The following is a 24,984-nucleotide window of genomic DNA, read 5'->3' on the forward strand; positions in this document are numbered from 1 at the left end:
TAGTATGTCAGTGACTTGTAGGCATTAATAAGCCTTCCTGAGCACATAACTCACTACCATGAGTGGCTAAATCATCAAGGAGATTAGAATCCTATTAAAATCCTTAAAGGTCTGGGTTATAGAACAGGCCGATTACATGTTAGCAGATCTGGGAAAAAACTGAAAACCACCATCTCCTGAGACTTACTACATTTGATTCTTATGTCGCTGAGTATGTGTCTGTTTCACTGCATTATTTCATTTAATCTCCATGAAAACCCTCTGAAGTTGTAGCAGTCTTTCCATCTGCTGATGAAGCATTTGAGGCTTTGCAAGTTTAAAACTAATGTTAAACACTGACAGGGACTATATGAAGATAATAACTTTAATTGCAGCAAAACGTAGTATTTAACATGTGAAGAGCATTACAGACGCCACACGGAAGACTTTTCAAGAATTTTACTCTATTGGTTGAAGATGGATAATTTAGTTACAAAATGCCTGGTCTAGCTTTCCGAAACGAGATTTTGTTATCTTGCAGTTGGGTCAAATCATTTGATCCCCAGGAAAGATCTGTTGATTATTTTCAAGGCTCAGGAATTCATGATCTAACTTATGATCCTAGAATAATTTTAATGAGTAAAATGACAGTGTGAATGTCTAAGAAATAATTTTTCTGAATGCTATAAAAATTTTTATTGGTTCATTATTCCAGCTTAATGTGTTGTAGTTCAAATTTGCAAAATTCACTGACTAAATTGCACATATGCATCTAGGTCAGCATGAAAGCTAGCTGCTGGCCCTAGGCTGAAATAAATTTATGGTTCCTTACAAAATGTGAAGGATTTCTAAGATATCTTTGAAGGAAAATGAAGGAAGGCAGATATAAATTTGAGTTTTATGTACAAGGAATAAATAAATCTCAACAAATGAAGCAAAATGTTACAGTACTACCTACCAGAGTTTTTAATGAGAAGTCCTAAATATTAATATCTGCTGGGTAACCTGTAGTGGAGACAGCAAATGGGGACATAAATATATTTAGTAGAGAAGATTATGAAGACTTTGTTTTCATAATCTAATGTAACAATGCTTCAATAAAGCTCATATAATAACTATATCCTTAATATCATATATAAATCATGATGGATGTTTTCAGACTATGATAATTGTGCTGTAGACAGTGATACAGTTTACACTTATTAAAATAAGAAATAATGATTTTTTTCTTTAATTCTATGTACTATAGGCCTAAGAGTACAATCCTCATATAATAAGCAGTCTTATACATACTCTGTGAACTTCCAAATGTCTCAAAGATGATAAGGATGAACTTGTCATTCCATTAATAACTTCATGTACCAGCTGGGAGTAAGGCTGACATGATGTGGTTTTGATCCTCTCTACTTCTTGACCTTTGGTATAGCTAATCCACTCTTAGGTATTTAACCAAGAATTAACCAAGAGAGATAAACACCTACTTGTACAAACACTTGTACATTCATAGTGGCTGTTTTTAACAGCCATACACTGGACACTGGTCACCAACAGTGAGTGCTTAAACAAACTGTGCTACATTCATATGAATGGAATATTTTAGCAATAAAAGGAATGTAATATCAATACACACAACAACATGGAGGCATCTCCATGTTGCAAAATAATTATGCTGACTGAAAAAGAATCTGGGAAAATAAAGAGTATATTTCTATATAATTCTATTTATACAAAATTCTAGAAAAATCAAGCTCATCTACAGTAACAGAAAACAGAGATAGGAGAGAGACGGAGGGATTACAAAGAGGCACAGGAAACTTGGGGGTGATGGACACGTTCATTATTTTGATTGCTGTGATGGCTTCACAGTTGTATATGTATGCCAAAACGTATTCACTTCTATACTTTTTGTAGTTTATTGTTAGTACCTCAATTCAACTCTTTAAGAAAAGATATAGTAGTGCAAGCATATTATTTACAGATTTGAAATAACTGTATTAAAATATTTAAAATAAGAAATACTTAAAAGAGGTAGAACTGAAGGAATGTGGCCTGGGGTGGGATGGTGGGAGCCGGCGTAGGCTGGGGTTGATAAGCCCTGACAAGCTAGTCTCACAACTTTATCTATCAACCCTGTGCATGAATCGGATTGATACTTTAAAGAAATAATCTTCTTTTGAAAAAACATTGACAATGCAAAGGAGATTATATGGTTCGTCACCGTAAGCTGAATGAGTTCTGAGTTTGTTTTCCAATATTTTAATATATTTCAGCAGATTCACTCCAACCTACTTTCGTGACTTACAAATGTTGCTAAATTACTTGTGGGTGACTGAACAGGGATGGAGGTGAGATCTATAGTTTTAAAGCAGAGTAAAATTAACAAGTCACCAATTATTTCCCAGAATAGAGAAAGTTATAAAGACACACGATTTTAGCCTGCTTAGCACCTGTACTCAGAAAGCTCTCCACCATCCCCAGAGGGTGAGCCTGTGCTTCCCCTAACAGGAGACTAAGTGCTTCAGTGTCTTTTTTTTTTTTTCCTCTGAGCCTCCTGCCTCTTGTTACTATGTATGTATGTATGTATGTATGTATGTATGTATGTATCTATCTATCTATCTATCTATCTATCTATAGCTGGCTCTTGGTTCACTTTGCGACCATAGGTTTGGATTTTAACTCAAACATTGCCTCAGCTGAATCCTGTTAAGCTGTCTCCCATGTCTGTCTCACCTTAAGTCCTACCCTGGCTGAGTCAGTCTGGTTGATTCTGGGTTTGCCAGTGTTAACTCTGGATACAGCTGGTGCTTGTGCTGTGTAAGTCACAGGACGTATTTCAGTCATGTCCAGTACACCCAATACACTGGTGCTGATTCAGGCCTTTGAGATCCTCCCAAGGTTTTTGATTCCTTTGGTTTTCAAGGTCCTAATCTAAAACACCATTGTTGTGATTTTTATCAAAGCATCAACTGTTGACAAGTTTCAAATCAATTCAAATTAGGCTCTACTCGTATAAACAGCCAAATGTGACTTAGAGAAGGTCTTTTTACCTATAAGTTCTTTGTCAATAAATCATCTATTTTTTACTGTAAGTGATGAATATGAAAGAAATGCATAACAGATGTAGATAAGCATTCACAGTAGAATTACTTTCACAAAATAAGTTAGGATGAAACAATCAAGAAGTTACTGAGACTCTCCGATGTCCAGAACACTGTGTAAAGTGTTGAGAGCACAGGGACCAACAATTATAAGATACTGGCCACTTAAACTTTGCACTTCATCTTATAAAAGCTACATTTGATAAATTTCTTCTAAAATATTTTCATTATTTACTCCTAAAAATGACAGAAGACAATTATGTGTGTATAAATCCCTGTGAATGTTTGTATCATCTAGTGTAATCATGAGTAAATAGGATACGTCATTTACTCAAGAAATTCCAAAGGGAAATAAAGCCTACACAGAGGTGTCCTTCATTATTGCATAAAAGTACGAATATTTATTTTATACAACTGTTACTGCTCTGGGTCAATAATCACTATATTACATAAACTCTAAAATACACTGAATTATAGTAGAGGTTTAAATCCAAATACTATTTTAAGTTCATGTGAAAACAATTAATGATTTTACTCAATTTTGAAATAAAGTTATAGTTTTATCATGTAAAACAACTGTCTTTTTTTAATACAAAGTGCAGAACACAGAAGATCTGGTAAAGGATTTACTGTTTGTCTCAGGGACCATTTATTCAGAGGTACTGTGATTGAGAAAGACAATCTGTGAAATATATTTCTCTATGGATTCTGTCGTAAGTAAAAACCACAAAAGAAAGGTAGTTATCCATGATCCATCTTGTACCCATTATTTTATCTGGCACTTATTATATAATCATATTTTTTCTAATCTTACTTTTTCTAGCCTACGCTACATCATGACTTTAACTTGAATTGGTTTAGGAGGATACTTCTAAAATATAAATTATTATTTTTACAACACAATTATTCTTTGTAATATGATCAATTCAAATGCTTTTTCCTAAATGATAGTACATTTGCTAAATAAGCAAATTCAAGGATAATGATATCTGAAATGTTCATTTAGGCTATGATCCTTAAATGTATGTGGAAAACTTAAAAGTAAGCCTCTCCCTGAACATAACACTTCTTCTCTACCACAGACTAACTGAATTACCTTATTCATTCTTTAGAGTTTCAACTTTTGTATCCCAGATATTAAACCTGAATCTCTGTTGCCTCACCTGCTAGGTCCCACAGAATCAATGGTCACCTTTTGTATCAAACTTTAGTACACTTTGCACCAATATATGGTCACTGTCTGATCAATGATGTGTCTGTAAAACCCGCCACAACCCCTTGAGAGTGATAGTTGGATTTTTGGGGGTGGGGGATGTTTGAAACTTTTATTTTGTTCAAAATAAAGTATTTATCACATTTATTTTAGGTCTGATTCAAAATTGTACTTTATGGGAGCTATAAGCACAGTGGAAGTAGAGTCTGGTTCAGCAGGGTTGTGACTGGCACTGCTCTAGATTGACTTTGCTTATAGATGCATTTTTAAGTCAATTCTTATTAAGTAGAAGCAAAACCAATAGGTCTTCCTTAATCCTTTTTTTAAAATTTCATTTTAAGGGCATTAATATGCAACATATATGCTGAAAATATAAATATATATTTTCCATAAAATAAAATAATTGAAATACTATAGACAGGTTCTAGTATTCTGGGTCCCTAAGTGAGTGTGAGTAAAGATTGTTACCCATGGTTAGGTCATTTTCAGAACTCCTAAACCAGGAATTTGATAGGTCCTCTGACATGGTTAAGAAGAAGCAAAGGAACACATCTTGATGTAATTTTCTTCATTATATCCTGATTTCTGTTTGTAACTTGTTTTCTTTTGTATTTTTCTCTTTACTGATCAAAATCACAAGAGTCATGACATTTAATAATATAAATGGATTTTTAGTAGTTAGTTATGTTTTTAAAATCTTCAATTAAGATAACCTAGGAGAAATTACTAACTTATAGACTATTAAGTAGAAATACAGATAATAAGTAGAGAGAAATACAAAAATTTATCTGCCTATTTCATATTTGTTTAAGATGGACCTAATCTTTATCCTTCATAATATAACATTAAGCAGTAACAATACTTTTATGCAGACGTTCTTTGTAATCTTCTGCTCTAAGACAAATTATCTGGAATTAACAATCCAAAATAAGTATAGACAAAAATGTCTTTTTCCAAGTTTCCATAGAACATTTCTAAAAAATGGCCTTATTCTAGGCCAATAACTTTAATAAATTCCAAGCAGATAAAACTTTAGAAACCAAATTATATAACCATCAATCAACAAATCTATTAATTAGAAAATCATGATTAAAACATGATCACAAAGTCCCAATTAATGGGAGAAATAATCGCTCATAAATAACAACTCTATATAAGTGGAAAGCAAAAATAAAATTATCTTTTTTAATAACAAGACTAATAATATCTATCAAAAATAAAGGTGTTTTAAAAGAAAGACATGAAATAAATATTCCAATCAAAAAATCTAATTTTTTTTAATAAAGGAGAACAAGAGAACAAAAATGTAGGAGTAGAAATAAGAAATTTGTCAAAACTAGAAGAATCAGTACATTAATTCAGAGTATAGTATATGAAGAGAGAAACAAAAAGAGGAAAATAAACCTTAAGCAAATCTATCAAGAATAAAAGGAATAGATTAGCAATGAGAATATAAAAGCAGACAGTACAATTTTAAATATATTAATGTATGTATGACATGATAGCTCCAGTTTTACACAAAAGCATGTAATGATGCTTTTCAGGAATAATTCAAGGTGATAAACTCTAGTGAAAGGGATTTGATACTTAATTTTTTTCCTCTTTTAGGTATTTTCTTAAAAGTCGACACAAGAATTTTCCCCTTTTATAATTAAAATAATTTCTCAAAAACACAATAGTAAAAGGAAAACATACTAAAAGCCAATAAATTATCTTTTGTAGAATGAAACTGTAGTATGTATATTTAGTTTTCTTCCTAAAGGGAAGTTTTAGCTTTAGTTTATAGAAACATTATTTTGCTCAAGCAGCAAAGAACTCCAGGAAGGCAGGTCCCTCCTAAAGCCCCAAAGGATGAGTGAAACCTAGCAATCCTGTCTCCTTACCTGTTACTGACTGAATATCTGTGTCCCTGAATTCATATGCTGAAGCCTTAATCCCTAAGGTGATGGTATTTAGAAATAGGGCCTTCGAGAGACAATTAGGGTTCAGTTAGGTCATGCACAGAGTAAAGAACATGTGAGGACGCAGTGGGAAGTCCTACCATCTACAAGCCGGAAGGGGAATCTCACCGAGAACTGAATTGTCCAGCACTTCGATCTTGGACTGCCCAGCCTTGAGAATTCTGAGAGGTAAATTTCCATGTGTAAACCCCTGGTTTGTAGTATTCTGCTATGGCGGCCTGAGCTAAGACACTAGTCATCTGGAATATTAAACTGGTAAAATGTTAAAATTCAAATTTGATATTATGGATATGACTTAACAGGAGAGATTAGCTTCACCAGTTTCTAAACATATTACTGAATTACAGTACTTTAAATTGTGTTATATTGGTAAAAATTTCCTCTGAAATATCTGAGTATTATGTATAATTATAATATAAAACAAATAATAATATAAATCAGCAGGGAATAGAACATTGCTTAATAAATGTCTTTGGTGGGGGTGGGTATATAGCTCAGTGGTAGAGCACATGCTTAGCATGCATGAGGTCCTGGGTTCAATCACCAGCCTTTCCATTTAAAAAATAATAATAAAATAAAATAAATCAATAAAAAAATGTAAATGTCTTTGGAAAAACTGAATAGCATAATGCTATGTCCCTAAATATTCTTAACCTTTATTAAACACTAATTAAATCAACTCCAGACATAACTAGAATAATTAAATCAGAATCTTGGAGGATGACCCAGGAATCATTTTTTAAGCTCCCCAGGTGATCAAAATTTGCAACCTATGAATCACAGCCTTAGATGTTTCCAAACCTTTTATAATATATATCATGAATGGTTTTCAGAGGTGCTGAGATATTAATCCTCTCAACACTTACTAGGTGGATAGGGTGGATGGCAGGGAGGGCTGGGGGACTAGTGCCTGAGGCCATAGGAGAGAGAACAGGCAAAGTCAAGCATTGCAGGGGTGGTATAGATCAAATCTTCATCTGAGTCTTTAGATTCTGAAGATCTCTGATTCAGTAGTTCTACTTTCTACTTCAGAAATTATATTTCAAAGAGATATTTTAAAATATGGAGCAAAATTATATAAAAATATTCATTTTGACATTATATATAATGCCATTATATATACATTATATATAATAGCAAAAAACTGAAAGCAACCTGAGTGAATGACTAAGTAAATTATGGCACATTCAGAGAACAGAACTTTATGAAGTTTTTTAAATGCTCAAGAGCAGTTTGCAATGACATGCAAAATATTAGCAAGTTAGGAGGAATCCATAAAACTTCATTAAAATGTTATAATTACACACAATACAAACTAAACATGTTAACCATATAAACATATGTGTATTATGCACATATATTCTCCACAAAGAACATAAATATACTTCATTTATATATGTAAGTTCTATAAAAATATATATAATTAAAGAATTTTAAACATGTATATAATGAATAGAATTTACAAATTAATCCTTTTTGGCACAGAAAGCAGAAAATAAAATTGAATACTGAATGAACAGAAGCCTGGTCTGTTTTGTCTCCGGGCCTTTTCCCATTACCACTAACTATTCCCCTCAGTCCCTCTCATTTTTTGTATTTCACCAAACAAAAATTCCCTTTGGGAATCCTTCCCAGACATAGCCTCTTTCAGGTCTTTGGCTCTGTGTTCTGGTAGCATCACACACTTCCCCTCTGACATCCTATAAAAACAGCAGCCATCTTGCTCCTGTCACAAAATGAACTGAAAACATCAGACTTAAAATAAATCTACATTCTCCTGTAGGAACTGTCAGTTCTGTCCTTGGATCACACTGGACCACCAAAAGGCTACATACAGGTACCATGTGAATTTAACCTCATGCAGAATCCAGTTCCTCAAGATAGGATTTAATATCACCTATCTGATCTTTACTGAAGTCTTCTGTGGATGAAATTTGCAACTGTATTTCTTGTAAGAAATAAGAACATAGACATGGTGTGTTGCATGTATTTAAATGCTATAGGATCAATTTCTCTGAGAACTCAGTGCAGAGAAAGCTTGAATTCCCTATAGGAAGTGATAGGCTACCTCTTTTGTGATAATGAGAAGTGTATAATGTTCCCCTTTCGGCAACAGATGCCAAGAAGCTCAGAATGAAATTTGAACATCGATCAATAAATATACTGACCCTTATGAATGGAAAAATTGATTCTCCTTTTCTTTAGCTCAAGCTTTCTACTTAAATTACATTTTACTTCACTGTTTCACTATTGTTAGTTCTATTTTGTTTCAGATCACTCCAATTTATTTTCAAAGCCAATTATTTTAATATAGATGTATCTCATTGTCAGCCTATTAAAATTGGTTGATGAGAACATTATAAATAAATACATAAATAAAATGTTTGAGATCTTTCCTCTCACAAATATATATTTTAAAAAGAGAGGGATGAAAGTCATCATTAAGAGAATGGAAAGGACAGTCACAGAGTGGAAAATTATATTTGCAATTCATGTATTTGACAAATACTAGAGTATGAAAAATAAGAAGCACTACAAATAAATAAACCTAATCAAGCCAAGAGAAAAACAGGTAAAAGTCTTGAAAGGCACTTCACAAAAGAGAATCAAATGGCCAATACATATTTTTTAAAGTTTTTAACCCCATTAGTCACAATAAAAATGAATATTAGATCCACAGTGAGATAACATACACTCACTAGAACACATAAAATCCAAAATAAAGAATATAGTAATTATCAATAATACTATAGCGCAAAGGGCACTTTCATACAGAGCTGACAGGAGCTTAAATTGATTGAAAACTCAATTTTGAAAATGGCTTTGATATAGTTATTAAAACAAACATATGCATACACTAGAACCCAGTGGTTTTAAGGTATTCATACTTGGACATTCATACATATAGTTCTCTAATAAAGATGTACTAGAAAAGAAGAACAGAGTTGGAGGTCTTATGATCTATGACTTCCAACTATACTACAAAGCCACAGTAATGAAAATAGTATGGTACTGGGGAAAGAAAAGAGACACATAGATCCATGGAAAAGAATAGAGAGCCCAGAAATAAACCCATGCACTTATGGCCAATTAATCTACCATAAAGGAGGCAAGATATACAATGGAGAAAAGACAGTCTCTTCAATAAGTGATGCTGGGAAAACTGGAGAGCTACACGTAAAACAATGAAATTAGAACATTTTCTCATACTGTGTAAAAATAAACTTAAAATGGATTAAAGACTTAAATATAAGACCAGAAACCAGAAAATTCCTAGAAGAAAATACAGGCAGTATGCTGTTTAACATAGGTTTAGCAATGTTTTTATTTTTTATTTTTTTAGCAAATTTACTGGATTAAAAAATGGGCAGAAGAACTGAATAGACATTTTTCCAAAGAAGACATATATACAGATGAACAACAGGCACATGAAAAGACATTCAACATCACTAATTGTCAGGGAAATGCAAATCAAAACCACAGTAAGATATTACCTCACACCTGTCAGAATGGTTATCATCAAAAAGACCACGAATAACAAATACTGGCAAATATGATGGGAAATGGAATACTTGTACACTATTGGTGGGAATGTGAATTGGTGCAGCCACTATGGAATACAATATGGAGATTTCTTAAAAAGCTAAAAATAGGACCACCATATGATTCAGAAATTCCACTTCTGGGTATATATCCAACGAAAATGAAAACACTAGTTCAAAAAGATACAAGCAGCTCAACATTATTAGCAACATTATTATTTACAATAACCAACATATGGAAGCAACCTGAGTGTCCATCAAAAGATGAGTGGATAAAGAAGATGTGGTATTATATATATACACACATAATGAAATTTTATACACACACACACATACACACACACACACACACACACACACACACACACACACACACACACACACACACACATGAAATACTACTCAGCCATAAAAAAGAATGAAATTTTGTCATTTGCAACAACATGAATGGACTTAGAGAGTATTATGCTTAGTGAAAAAAGTCTGACAGAGAAAGACAAATACCATCCGTTATCACTTATACATGAAATCAAAAAAGTAAAACAAATTAGTGAATATAACAAAAAAGAACCAGACTCATAGATATAGAGAACAAACTAAGTTACTAGTGGGGAGAGTGAAGCAGGGAGGGGCAAGATAGGATTAGGGGATTAAGAGGTACAATCTACTATGCACAAAAAAATAAGCTACAAGGATATATTTTACAGCACAGCAAATATAGCCAATATTTTATAATAACTATAAATGAAGAATAATCTTTAAAAATTGTGAATCACTATGTTGTACATCTGAAACATGTAATATTATACGTCAACTATATCTTAAGTTTGTAAAAAGGTTCTAGAATTTTCTTGGTAGCACTATTTGTAATAGTCTTATCCTAGAAATCACACAAATACTCATCAACAGAGGAATGAATCAACAAATTGTTATATTCCCACACAAAAATAGTATAAATGAGTAAGTATGAAGGATCGATAATCGTATGCAGTAATGTGGGTGAATTTCACAAATACAATGGTGATCCCAGACGCCAGACATAAAACAACTACATATTTTATGATTCCATGAATATAAGCACATATCTGTTGACTGAAGTCAGGATAAAGTTAGCTTAGGGTGTATTTGGGCAGTGACTAGACAGGTCCTGAAGGAGTTTTGTGGTGTTGGCAATTCTTGTTCTGGGTGCTAGGTACATGAGAGCATTTGACTTAATATTTATCGAATGATACACATGCATTTTCTATTCGCATATTAGGCATCAACCAAAGTCTAAAAAAAGTGATCAAGAGGCGACTGGTCTGAGTTAGAAAAATCTAATAATACAACATCCATTATCTGCTCTGCCATTTAATAAGTGACCCACAACAACCAAAAATTAAATTGTCTGAGATTTGTATGCTAAGTAGAAAAAAAAGTCTGTCCTGCCTCCACATAGGGTTGCTTGGAAAGCCAAATGGTTAAGAGATGACTAGCTCTGTCACATATTAAAGCATATACAAAGCCACTATGATTAGTATACCTATAGTACTGATAGAGCATTTAAGTTAATTAGGAAGATGTTTGATATCATTTAGTTTATATGTAAAAGGTACTGTAACAACCATCTGACCATTTTGGGGAAAAAAAAGTAAAAATTTATACCTCACTTCTTAAACCAAAATGAATTAAGATGAAGTAAAGCTTTAAAAAAAAAAAAACACTGAAATTATAAGAGGACTAGGGGAAAAAAGGTTAAAATTTTCTCTGTAATCTTAAATAGGAGAAAACTTTACTAAGCCAAGACACTTTAAGATTTTACAATGGGCACGTATAACTTTAATAAGAAGCTCATTAAAAATGGCATAAAACATGTGTATATTATTATCATTCCTGTATTTTATATTTATGTAACACTATTAGCATTTTCTTGAAGGTGCTAATTTGAAGATGATTGCTAATCATGGTATAAAACATGGTCATTCATTAATTTATTGACAAAAACAAAAAAAAATAGCACCTACTATGTGCCAGGAATTTTCACCTACTATGTGCCAGGGATGTAGCAGTGAGTGAAAGAGTGTGTACACGTATGTAGGCAGAAGGGCATTCAAGCAAAGGGAACAATATAAGCAAAATCAAAACAATGAAGAGTTAGTTTAATTTAGTGGAAGCAAATGAGAATAGTGGGAGATGAAATTAAAACCACAGAATAGGGTTAGACCACAGAAGGCCTTGGTGGTTTTGTGGCAGAACCACAATTTTTTCTGTAAGAACCAAGGAGCTCCAAAAGCTTTCAGCAGTGATAAGAGGAGAACTTTGTCCTGAAAGTATGAATGGAACAGTACTGACAGCTGACTGAGGCAATCAACCAATTGGTGGGTAGTCTAGAGACCAGTTTGGATGATACTGTAAGAATCTAGACAAACGGTAATGAGGGCCTCTATCAGGTTATTGTCACTTGGTCCACTTCCATTGTCCTGAGTAGGTGTTTATAAGCCTTACCATAGCTGTGTATTTATTTGTACTATAATTATTTTACTTGTGTATCTCCTTTTCTGTACTTGCAATAATTAGCACTCATGGCGGACACTTTAAATCATCTCCCGATTTCCCTTCTTCCCTTTATAACAGTAATGAAAAACCTCAAGTCTCAGCTAGACACAGAGCTACCAGTCAGAGACTACATTTCCTAGCCTCTCCTGGAACTGGATGTGGTCACAAGCCTAAGTTTTGGCAATGGATTTGAGTGATGAGTGCAGCTTCTGGGACATGCTGCTTGCTCTCCATTCTCCCTACCTCTTCTTACAGGTTGCTCCTTACCCATTTTTCTCTCCATGTGCATGAAGTAGGTGTTGGAGATTATGCCCTTTTGGGGTTAAAAAATACTCAGCCCTTTTCCTATGGAATAGTTATGGAGGGCCTATAATTGCTGCAAGCATCAGTCTTTCATAGGTTTTTGCAAAAAGGGAAAATACAGGCCTATGACTAAAGCCTGGCCAGTGGGATGTGAGTGCAAGTGGGGTGCTGCATCTGGGTCATGCCCATAAAAGGAAGCACTCTGTTTCTTATTTTCTCCATCTTGAGAGTAGGGATTTGATCCTGGTGGTGGTGAACCTGGACCCAGGGCATCATCCTACGAGATAGAAAGCAAAAATATACAAGGCTTCTGTGTCCTTGGACCTGTCTCACAGGGAAGCAGAGCCCAGTCTCCAAGGATTGCCCACAAACTTGGATTCTTACACACGAGAGTAACGACTTCTATCTTAGTCAAGCTGCTGTTACTTAGTCACTGTTAAAACAGCCAAATCAATATTTTAAGATATAATTTATCAATATTGAGCATTAATGCTATGTGTTGAATGCATTGATAAGTTTAAAAGTTTCTATATAAGTAAAGCAATATTTAAAAAAAATTATTTCTCCCATTCCCCTAAGCTTTGATGACAAAACATCTATAGTCTACTGAAAAGGAAAGCTGTAATATAAAGTTTAAGTTCAAGTCAATATCTCATTCATCACAGCCTTGGGTCCACATCTTAACTAGCTTTATGATAAGGTAGATCAGCACAGTAAGCATCCACTTACTGGCTGTTGAGATGAACCCAATACAACACTACATTACTGGTTTCTGGTTATGGGTTCTATCATACCACATACAAGGCTTTTAAAGGGAAAGTAAACGATGAAATCTTCAAATTCTGCATCACCTAGCATTGTTTTTAGTCAAATAACATAATAAAATGAATTTGACTATTACTCTCTGATTGCAGGACTTCTGTCATTGCTTGTTTCCATATAGAATGCAACAGTTTCAAAGATGTAAAGGAACTACTCACTACTGAAGAACAACATTTGACATTGGAATTTAAAAAACTAGCCATTTACATTTATCATTATAGTGTAAATAAATTTGCAGTCACATGTACAGATTATAACTGTTTAAGGATTTCGGTTTGCACAGCCCATGTGATCATATCTGTCTATGATCAAGCTTGTCTACTTATCTTACTAAAGTACCCTTAAAGAAACACTCTTAGATTAAAGAATAACAAACAAACAAAAAACTGTTGTTGATTGAATGAATGAATGGATGGATGGATGGATGAATAATGTGTGTATCATACATTGTATTATAATCTAACAATTATGATATCCACAAAATAAAATGAATGAATGACTCATCCTCTTTTGAGGATCCCAAAGGAGACATAATTATCACACTAAGGGAGTTTCCTTAAATATATGAAAACAAGAAGATAATTTATCTCAAGTTGTTTATAATGAAGGCTACCTCATAATCAGTGCAATTTTTTTGAGCCTTGTAAGCATATTTGTTACATTTGGCAATACTGAAATACTTGATTTTCCAGAATTATGACTTTAGATGAAAGGCGATGCTTTTTAAAAAAATAAACATGAATATAAATGTAGGTTTAGAAAAAAAAATCTGATCAATTTTCACATCTTTGAAGAAATAAAACATTGAAAAAAAATCACCAAAATTTTAATAATAAATATTGTGTAGAAGAAATAAAACAAATAATTAATTTGAGTGTTATGATATTCTGTATTACTAATAAATGAGCCATCTGGGCTCCTATGACCACCTATTCACATGAAATACATGCAAAACCACTGCAGTTACAACAAAACACAAGTTTTAGTCTATTTCTAAGAATTTTAACTATTGTAATTCAACTGACATATTCCAATAACCAGAATTTCATTTTGTGTAGCAATACAGGAATCTGGCTTAGGGGTCTAAAGGTGATCTGTTTCATTCAGGTATTTTAAAGTTGTGGTTTAGGAGTAAGGTATTATGTTTGCAACATTTATGTGAAACAAATAATGTGACACTGGAAAGCAACACTCTTCATTTAACATAATGAGTTGCTATGCAGTAAGTCACACTCCCAGAGTGTGAATTACACAAATTTGAAAGCTGCATTTATTATTTAATATCTCATGCCCAGACAAGTGCTTACTCAGTAGTAAAAGCTGGTGTAGCATGCCAAATTTAAAGCTTTTTTTCTTTAAACTATTATGCATGTAGCAAACCATTTGTGTGCAGTTCAAACCGTTTTCCCCAACAGTGTTGAGAATAATTTATTTTTACTATCACAAAAAATAGAAATGGAATATGAATTGTGTTAATAGGCAGAGATACTTGAACTGAAGCTTGCATTATTTAAAATCAATGGTTTAACAGTTCTATCTGGAAACAGACTTCTCATTAAGTTGCCTTTCATTACTCTAACATGCCATTTTGTGAGAAATAGTGTTAGAATAAATGCTAGGATATTCTAAAAATGCCTAGGTTGAATTGATGAAATTTCTTATTGTTAATTAATGAGTTTATGTTCCCATTTATACATCAGCACATGTCAAATTTTGCAAGAGATTTTATGAATTTATAAGAACTCTCCTTCTATAAGGCCCTTTGCTGAGTGGGGCTCGTTTAAGAAACATTAAATAAAGGAGATCTTTCCTCTTCGTGTAAATAGCTTAAGAGTAGTTTTGGGTGGTCTAGAAACCGTGAGTTATTAGGAAGATGTTTGTAAATGGGCACAGTTGCCCGAGATCCTTTCTAACAAACTAGCCCGGACCTCCGCACTCTGCTGGGCACCGTCTGCTACTGGCCGAGTAGTTGCCTTTTTTTTGGCAAAGACCACCCAGGAAGTGGGCTCAGAATCCACCTGGCCAGCCAACCTCTCTAGCCTGGTGTCCCCTGATTCGGAGCGAGTGCATTCGATTCGGGAAGATCACTTACGACTGAGTTTTTCATCATGGCTTTGACTGTGAAGCCCTCAGAAACCAGGGAGTGAGGCTGGTGCACCGGGAGCGGCTGTTGCGCCAGCAGCTTGGTCCTCTTCGGCATCTTGTCTGGGCATTTGTTTAAGCTCAGGGTCTCTTTTTCTGCCACCATCTTCCTAGAAAATAGCTTGTTCTCATAAAACGTGTAGCAAAACAATCAGTGAGTTTTACGGATGTGAGAAGGAGGTCGGGAAAAAATGTAAAAAGGCCCGAGAATGGTAGAAATTCAACCCCTTGTGGTGCCCAGGTCGATCCAGGTGTTTGGCAGCTCCTAGGTGAAGGGAGTCAAGGGGACGGGAGGGGCGGGAAGAAGGCGGCACCGTGGCTAGAGCTGAAACAAGCTTCCAAAGGCGGCCCTCCCGGTTGCTAAGCTACACGTCAACACTGCGGCCGAGCGGCCCTGCCTCCCGGTGACGTGCGTTTCCTGGGCCTCAGGCCGGAAGGGCCGCGGGCGGCGGGCGGCACGGGCGGCGCGGGCGGCGGGCGGCGGGCGCTGGGCGGCGGGCGGCGGGCGGCGGGCTGCGACGGGCGACCGACGGGCGGCGGGCGGTCTGAGGAGAAATTACGCGTTAGAACTACCACTCCCAGAAGGCCTCGGGCTGCGCGCCCTTTGCGCGTGCGCACTCTGCCGGCCGGGCGCGGGGGAGGGGCGTCCAGGAAGGTTTAACCTCGGAGCGCCGCTGGTGGGAGGCGCAGGCGGGCGCCGGTGTGGGTGTAGGCCTCCGTGTGTGCCCCGCAGCCTCCACCTGCCTGCCCAGTGACCATGATAGGTACGTGGGTACCTGCCAGGTACCGCCTCTGCGCCGCCCCGCGCCCAGCTGTGGTGTCCCGCCGGGCCTCAGCTGACAGGGACCCCAGGGTGCCCGCCCGTGTCAACTGTCAGTGGCAGGGTGGCCGCGCCGCCCTCAGCCCGCGCCAGCTTGCCAGTGCCCGCCGTGGGCCTGGAGCATAAGTGTGTGTGTGTGTGCTCTAAGCCCCCGCCGGCCCGGTGTGACAGGCTGCCCCTGGAGACCACTTCGCTAGGAGCCTGGGTGCGCGTCGGCGCCGCCCGCGGTGAAGGCTGGTCCGGCGGCCCCGACGCGAGCGCCCTGCCCCGCCCGGACCCTGAGGGTCCGTGCCGGCCCCGACTCCCTCCCTCAGGGCTCGCTGGTAATTCTCCAGTTTGGGACGGATTGGGACCCACTGTCTGGAGAACTCTTTAAGGGAAACCCTAGCGAAGCGTTAAACTCTAATGGGAGGAACCTGGTGATGATGGTTGAGAGCAAAAGAAATTCCCACAGGTGGATTTACACTTCTTGATCCCTTGGATTTTGCGTTCTAGATCTCTCATTGGAGATCTGAGATGAAAGAGTGATTTAAAGTAAATGGTAGCAAGAATGAAAACTTTCACATAATGAACTAATGATTCATTATGCCAAAAAAACCCACACAAAGCACTTTTTAAATACACAAAATGACCTAGGTGCGTTTTTGTGAATAAAGCTTTGAAAGTGGCTATTAGAATTGCTTTTAAACCCTGATAATATGTGAGATTCGAAAAGTTCTTCACTTCCAGGATTGTCAAACCAAAAGTTATTTTAAGGGTAGTCTCTGAAAATTAGTGAGAATGTACAGTATGATTACAAAATATTGCTATTTTGGGAGTATATTATGACAGAGATTTCCTCTAGATTACGTATTGGTTTGGCGAGTTTATTAGGGGATTATTCCTGACGGGCACAACTTAAAAAACACTGATTGCTGCAACAACATCTGAAGTCAGATGTAGTCTATCCAGGAAGATGAGAGGTGAATTTTTAAAATATGTTGTTTGTATGCACTGATAGACTCTTCTTAAGTCTTTTATTTATTAAATTAATGTTAAAATGTAGAACATTCTATCCATCACTAGGAGAATCATGCCAGCTAACTGACGCTGTCTTTGCAGCAATGATAAAACCTAAGGATGTTGTGCAGTTTTTCTTACCTTTCTAGCATGCTGTGACTTATGGTGAATGACTTTGAGAATTATCAAATTAAGAAAAATGTATAAATTTTTATGAATCTTTTGAGCCTTTTTAAAGTGACAATTACATAAGATCTATTTGTACACACAAATCTGTACTGAATCAGAAAACCAAGTAGAAAATGTTCAAAATCTATGCTGTCAGTATTTTACAGGAGGAAAAAAAAAAAAAACAGCCTTTTCCTGTCTTGAAGACAGTTGTGCAAATTTTATTTTAATCATTGTAATCTAGTGCATGAATAATTCTAAAATAAATAAACTAATGGTAAGGCTATTTAAGACAAGAATTTAAGATCTAAAAACCATCACTTAATTCTAAATTGTTTTCTAATAGATGATTATATAAATAATTTTGTTAGGATGGATTATATTTAGGCAGTTTAGTTTATTTGGGATTTAGGAACACGAGAAGGAAGAACATTATCTTTAGACTTAATGATTAGATATTTATTAATAACTGATAATGACACTGTGACTATAAAGTGGATTTTTAAAAGTGTTCTTTCTTATAATTCAGCTATTGTTTTACATAGTGCAAATAAGTGTACTGCAACATAAATAAATCCATGCGCTCTCCCAAGAAAAGTACCTTACTTGTAGACATGTAGACAATATGCAGTAAATTGTTTTATACAGCTAGTCAACTATTTGCATTGCCGAATTCTGTCAGTGGGTACATTTTACTAAGAATCTTAATTGCTAATTTTGGACTTGGTTGTGTTGAATAATGCCAAAGGTAAGTGAAAGTGGAAGCAACTGAAGGAAAGTCTTGGAGTGAAGGGTTTCCTGTTTCTAACTAACCTTTGAAGCCAGAAAAGGCACTGTAGTCTATACACAGTGATAAACTGGAGATTAAAATATAATGAATATGAATCTGGGGATTATTTTATTTCTTGTTAAAGATGTGTGCTGCTCAGAACTTGTCCCCTTTGTGCCTATGCTCTCTTTAATTGCTATACTCTCTTTAATGAAAATAGCACTTTTCTACTTTATTTAAATAGACTCATTTTTGAGGAAAAACAAAAATTAAATTTCTTGGTAGAACAGGAGTAAAGGGGATTGACTGTTACCTCATAACCAATAAAATTACCTTCCTTTTACTTTCTCAGAACCCAGGGTTCTCTCTTGGCACAGAAACTGTTTTAAAAGTTCTTACAATCCCACTTGGATTAGGATTAATATGTTAAATGCCTTAACCCAGACAGCTACAGAAACCTAATTGAAGTAGGTGAAAAATTATGGCGTTTTGAGAAGTAGAGAGAAAGATTTCAAAACAATATAAAGCAGCATAGAAAAACTTAAGAAACTTCAGCATAGAAAAATATAATTTTGGTGCCTCTATTAAAAATGTATTTCACAATTTTTTAAAAATTAGCAATTTTGGTGTTTAAAATTTAATTTTAATAGTGATATTTGCGATATAGTCTATATGTAGGTTGTGTAGGACTGGATTTAGGTATTTAAGTACTATCAGATGTTAAAGTGAATTAATATACATATATATATATATATAATATATACATATTATATATATATAATATATATATACACAACCAAGTTGCCACTATTGAAATTCAAATTCAATGTCTTAAAAATGATTTTGATTGATTTAAAAATAATTAATAATATAATCTCTTCTATACCTTGTTTAACTTAACATCTCTTAGAAAATTAGATATCTGCATTCAAGATTTGCCACATAGTAATTCCTGTCTAGTCTTTTGTTTTATGGATGTATGTAAATCATGCAGATACTCTCCAATAAATAAGTATGTAGTGGGTTTACAGACAGTTGCTATCATCAGAAATGCTTCTGTCCATATCATTTTATATTCATATGTAAACATAAATGTAAAAATCTTACTACAATTTCTGAGTAGATTTTCTAGTTAAAGGGCTTGTAGATTTTGAATTTTGCTAGGTATTTGCAAATTGTTTAAAATAAATCACCATATTTTACACTTCTATCTACCATAATGAAGTAGCAAAGAGCTGTCCTACCTCTCTGGGTTGAAATGTTACAAAAAGGACATCCGCAGAACTGACTCAGCTTTCAATAGCAAAGCACCTACTGGGTTTCCCCTCTCTCCCCACCACTCCCCACTTCCTCACCCTAGATTTATTTATTGCATTTGAGCAGTGCACAAGATGCACGACTGTCCTTGATGGCCCTGTCCTCCCTGACAGTGTTTAAAACAGAGCCCATATTCCCTCTGTGTTCCATAAAATATTTTAATTTTTGCCCTACTGATAGATGAAAAACAGTTTATTTTAGATTTTATAATGAATTTATGAAGGAAAAAACCTCTCACTTCTCATTTTATAATGTTTTATTTTCGTGAAAGCAGATTCAATAATTGAGTACCTACTGTGCACCCAGTACTGTTCCAGGTGCCAAGGATACATGGTGAAAAAAAAATACCCTGCCATCATGAATGTACAGTCTAACTTTACTATTTGCCCACAAATCTAAATATTTGTTTTAAAGCTTGTATGTGGTGAATTTTAAAGTTGCAGAATTTGCATTTTAGTTAAATATACTGCGTACTGCTACTTGCTCTGCCATTTCAATAATTTTAGATGAGAAGTGACCCTACATCTTAGTACCCAGGGTAGGCTTTGAAAGCTTCTGTTTATGATGAGGTACAACTGTTTCACAAAAGAAGTTCAACTAAATTTTTGCATAGATTTCGTGTAATTATGTACAGTTCTTCTTTGGATCCAAAGGCTCATAGATGACTCTATGCCCTTTTGAACTTTGAAACTGTTTCTAAGGATTTTTTTGAAGTCTGCATATTTTCAAAACCTCATGGCTTCATTGCTTGAAAATGACACATTTGAAAGAACTTTGTATTAAAGTATGCAAATCCATTTCTACCTCAGAAGCTTCTTTGAAAAATGAAGAAAAAAAGTTATCCTTACTTCGTAATGTTTCATATTCATGAAAGCAGTTTCAATGCAGAATACTTTATTCTGTTAGGTTTTAGTTTTTTTGATCAATGAAAATTGTTTCTTACCTGCTGTTCCTTCAGCCTTTAATTGTGGCCCAGTGCTTATATAGTGTTTCTGTTTTAATTTGCATTTAATAAGCTCATTTTAAATATTTCTTTGTAGTAATCTGAATGATTTCTCTTTTAAGTTTTATAATATTAAAGAAATAAATTTATGTGACTGTTGGCTGATTTATGTTGCAGCTCACCTTCCTGGCTTATTTACGTCACCCTGTAGGAGAGAATCTTGGCTAAAAGGAATTGGAGTAATATGACTATTTCCCCCAGTACTATATGTCCTGATTATCTAAGACTTCCACCAGGTTAACTCAAATATCTGTTTTTACTAAATAGAAAGCTTTCTTCTTTTGATTAATAGGTATTTCTGTTCACAATAATGATTTCAGTAGCAGTTCTTTCTAAGGTACTGGACAAGGTGGTGCTGTGCAGGGTTTCCAGGCGGGTGGTGTATGTGTACATACTACTATCGGGAAGAGGCACAGAGAAACATGAGACTGTTTCTCCCCAACCAGTTTGTGATTTAGTTGGACTGATCAGGCATATGCTTGGGGAAAGGATGCCATCCTATCCTCAACAGAAGCAGAATACTTACAAAGACATGTGTATGCATGTGTACACACATACACACGTTCACACTATGATTTTTCATTTTTCTTTTGCACGTGTCATTCTCTCAGCTTTGAATGTCCTTCCTCTTTGTAGTACATCTGGAAATCACTGTTCATCCTTCAAGATCTATTTCAGATGACACAGACTTTACATAAAAGTTTTCCTTGAGATCGCCAGTTATGTGTCACCTCTCACCCACTTCTCAATCTGAAGCAGTTAGCACCTGCTAGTTAGCAGCCGCTGTTTGTAGGGTCCTTCTCATAGTGTAGAAGGTGTACAGACAAATCAAGATTTGCAATCCAAAATGGTAAGTACCATGATAAACATTTAGGCACTGGAGAGGGCAGCTAATGGAGCCTGGCTGATCCCCTGTTTCCAGGGGAGCTGGGTAGGAATCATCCAGGTGAAGGCAGTGTTCCAGACTGAGGGAGAGACACAAGCTGAGGCATGGAGGTGAGAGGGAAGAATGGAATGAAGGACATGTGGTGAAGCCGAGGCAGGAGGAAGAGGCTGGTATCAGGCTAGAAGAGCGTGGTAGCGAGCAGTGTCAAGGAGGGTAGCCTTTAATTAGGTGGCTAGAAAATTTCATTGAACCATTGCATACAGAAGAGCATTGTGAACAGAGTGTCTTAGAAAGATGTCAACAGCAGTAGTGGAAAGCTATAGTACAGTGCCGGTAGTGCCAAGAAGTCCAGGTAACCATTAATGGCTTCTATCTTCTCTCAAGCAGGAGATGTTATTCATTGAGAGTGACAGGGTGGGTGTGGAGTAGGTGATGGCTTTTCTTAGAGTGGTGGCATTAATTTGATATTTCATTAACTCATCTGGGATCAAAGACCATATTTCTTTAAAAAATCTTATGTTTATATAATGTGTTGATATTTTTCATTGACAGATACGTTTTTTCATGTTACTAAAGTTTTAAATTTATTTGTGTTCCTAAAATAATCTGCATCACCTCCTTTGATATGTGGCATATGATGCCTCTCGATCTATTTACAGTTTCTTTTTTTATATGGAGAGAACAGTGTTGCTAGAGCTAGAGCTACTGAGTGACTCAGAAAGTGCAGAGTAGAGCTGCTTCCTCTTCAATATCTGTGTAACTCATATGCTTGGCCATGTATTGGATCCTCCTTGGACATTTGTATTTTTAAGAGTGTTGATGGGTTCATGATGATTTCTCCAATTGACTTTTACTGTAAGACTTGAATAGGGTTCCCCATAAAGGATAACATTAGAGCCCTATACATTAGAAGAGAGAAAAGTCTCTATGCAATATAGCAACTTTACCCATCCTTCAAAACTCCACCCCACTCTTATCAAACTAGGAAAAAAATAAGGATTAGTGAATTAATATTGGTATTCCAATTGAGACATGTTCATTATTTATCTATAATTTTAGCCATAAATTTGTTTTCTATGTCTGTGAGTCTTCCTGTTTTGTAAATAAGTTCATTTGTATCATATTTTAGATATCACATATAAGTGATGAATATACCAGTTATTCCATTTATTAAATATTTTTGAAGTTTCAGTGCATAAATAAGATCAACTAAGATGAAACCTCTTGCAACTACAATAAAAATAGTCATTTTTAAAGCTCATTGTTCAGAGAATATCCATTTTCCAGATTGTGGACAGATAGGAATTAGACGTTTGAAACTTACTCTATATTAATAGCATGGAAATAGGACTGAGGTTTATAATGTCTGTGTTTCTAAGGTGAACCTTTGATTTTAGCATCCACCTACATTCTCCCCCTTTGCTCATCCCTCACTTTTCTCTTCCCCACATTCCTTGATTTTTTTCAGAAGCTGAAATTTTTACATTTTATTCCTCAGTTCACAGAAACAGCTGTTGTCTGACTAATTAAAGAGGTGAGCTCTTTCCTTGCTCGCCTCTGGGCTTTCCACAGGGCTTGGTTAGTTATACAAGTGTTCCTGAGGGTCATGCCAGGAATGGCATGACTAAACAGACCAGGACCAGGACCACCATGGCTTCTCTATAGAAACTCCCTCGACAGAGGATTGTCTGCTGTAAAACTGCACATAAGGCCACCCTCTGCATTTTGCTTTCAGAGGAATCTGGTCCTGATTACATTTTTCCCTGAGCCAGAGTTTGCGGGAGAAAGGAACCTTGGGCTGATTAGAGGATAGATGGAAAGTTAGGCTTACTGCTTGGAGAAATGAAGACTGAATAATAATTAATGCTCTAGGTCTTCTCTTTACTCTTAAATTCTGGCTTGGAGTCCTCAGAGAGTGAGAGGTACAGATTTTAAGTACAACTGAGGCAGCATTCTGTGAGTTGATGCTTATCCAGGATGTTGATCACAAGCAGATGTAGACTGCACAGTTGGCATCTACTAAGTCTGGATAAGTATGTGTGACAACATCTAAAGATTTTGTTGTTGTTTTTGTTTTTTTAATTTTATTTTGAAATATAGTTGATATGCAATGCTGTGTTAGTTTCTGGTGTATAGCAAAGTGATTCAGATACACACACACACACACACACACACACACATATTCTTTTTCACATTCTTTTCCATTGTGGCTCACTACAGGGTATTGAATATAGTTCCCTGTGCTATACATTAAGACGTTGTTTATCTGTTTTATATATAGTAGTTTGTATTTGCTAATCCCAGACTCCTAGTCTATCCCTCCCCGACTCCTTTCCCTTTGTTAGCCATAAATTTGTTTTCTATGTCTGTGAGTCTTCCTGTTTTGTAAATAAGTTCATTTGTATCATATTTTAGATTCCACATATAAGTGATATCATACGGTATTTGTCTTTCTTTTTCTGATTTAGTATGATAATCTCTAGGTCCATCCATGTTGCTGCAAATGGCATTAGTTTTTATGGCTGAGTAGTAGTCCATTGTCTAAAGATGTTTTTAAATGAAGATGCCTGAATTCATAGTGTCAGAAGAGAATTGTATCTGTTTTACTGTGTAGTCAATTTGGACATAATTATATGATACAAATAAAAATAGGTCTTTCACTAAAAGACCTCCTCCTTATAGTGGAGGTCTGATATTTGCTTCCTGCTGCTGTTCATTGAGTTATTGGTGACATGCCCAGTCAGTGGCAGGTAATGGAATTTCTTCCTTATTGTGGCCCTCTCTAGGGTTTTCATCTTTCTTTATTGCCTGTGTGTGTGTTTGTATGTTGAATGTAGCACTTGCTAATTTCTCATCTCATGCAAAGTTTCTGTCAAACGTATTGATTTTTTTCCCCATCAGCTTGGTATCTAGAAAGTCACCAAATAATCTTATTCATAGTGTGTGACACTAGAGTTTCACACTGGGTATGTATCTTTGCTTTTGTACCTTGGCAACTGCTGGGCACTGTGCAGCACTGAAGTATGTTTTATAACTCTGTGTTTAGGGGGACTTGGGGAAACTCTGGAAGAATTTATTTGGGATCTAACATCTAAGGAACTTTGTTGCGTTTAGTTATTGTTGTTACAATTCTTTGTGAATAAATTTACTAAAAATCCCTTTTGGCTTTTGCAGCGAATTTAATCATTTCATGCCCAGCAGAATTCAAGTTTTATACATGAAGTTAGTTAGAGAAGCATGGTAATGCTGTATGAGGTCAGGTTTCTGGGATGATATTTTTCTTTTTTTTGTCCTCAAACAACAATGATAACAAAATGATTGACATTAATGACCGAAGACTGATAAATATGTGTGAATTCTTTAATAGTTAAGAAAGTTTTTTTAAATTAATATAAGAGCTTACTTACCATATGAGAACTAGAAAGCA

General features: G+C 35.6%; 2 protein-coding genes across 5 annotated transcripts in view; one reads left to right on the forward strand and one right to left on the reverse strand.

The window, feature by feature from the left end:
* Positions 1 to 15,969, reverse strand: part of PACRG (parkin coregulated) — a 448,401-nt gene extending 432,432 nt beyond the window's left edge. Inside the window, exon 1 of one of the 2 annotated variants that reach the window (XM_045524592.2) lies at positions 15,546 to 15,969. In XM_045524592.2, coding sequence (XP_045380548.1) covers positions 15,546 to 15,701 — 156 coding nt within the window. In that variant the 5' untranslated portion in view covers positions 15,702 to 15,969. The remainder of the gene's footprint in view (positions 1 to 15,545) is intronic. The other variant, XM_045524591.2, reaches the window with a different exon arrangement.
* A 177-nt stretch (positions 15,970 to 16,146) lies between these two features.
* PRKN (parkin RBR E3 ubiquitin protein ligase) overlaps positions 16,147 to 24,984 on the forward strand; it is a 1,163,425-nt gene continuing 1,154,587 nt past the window's right edge. Inside the window, exon 1 of one of the 3 annotated variants that reach the window (XM_074368037.1) lies at positions 16,147 to 16,359. In XM_074368037.1, the coding sequence (XP_074224138.1) occupies positions 16,353 to 16,359 (7 nt within the window). In that variant the 5' untranslated portion in view covers positions 16,147 to 16,352. The remainder of the gene's footprint in view (positions 16,360 to 24,984) is intronic. The other 2 variants (XM_074368038.1, XM_074368036.1) reach the window with 2 other exon arrangements.

Source organism: Camelus bactrianus, chromosome 8 (assembly GCF_048773025.1).
Source record: "Camelus bactrianus isolate YW-2024 breed Bactrian camel chromosome 8, ASM4877302v1, whole genome shotgun sequence".
Taxonomy (NCBI): domain Eukaryota; kingdom Metazoa; phylum Chordata; class Mammalia; order Artiodactyla; family Camelidae; genus Camelus; species Camelus bactrianus.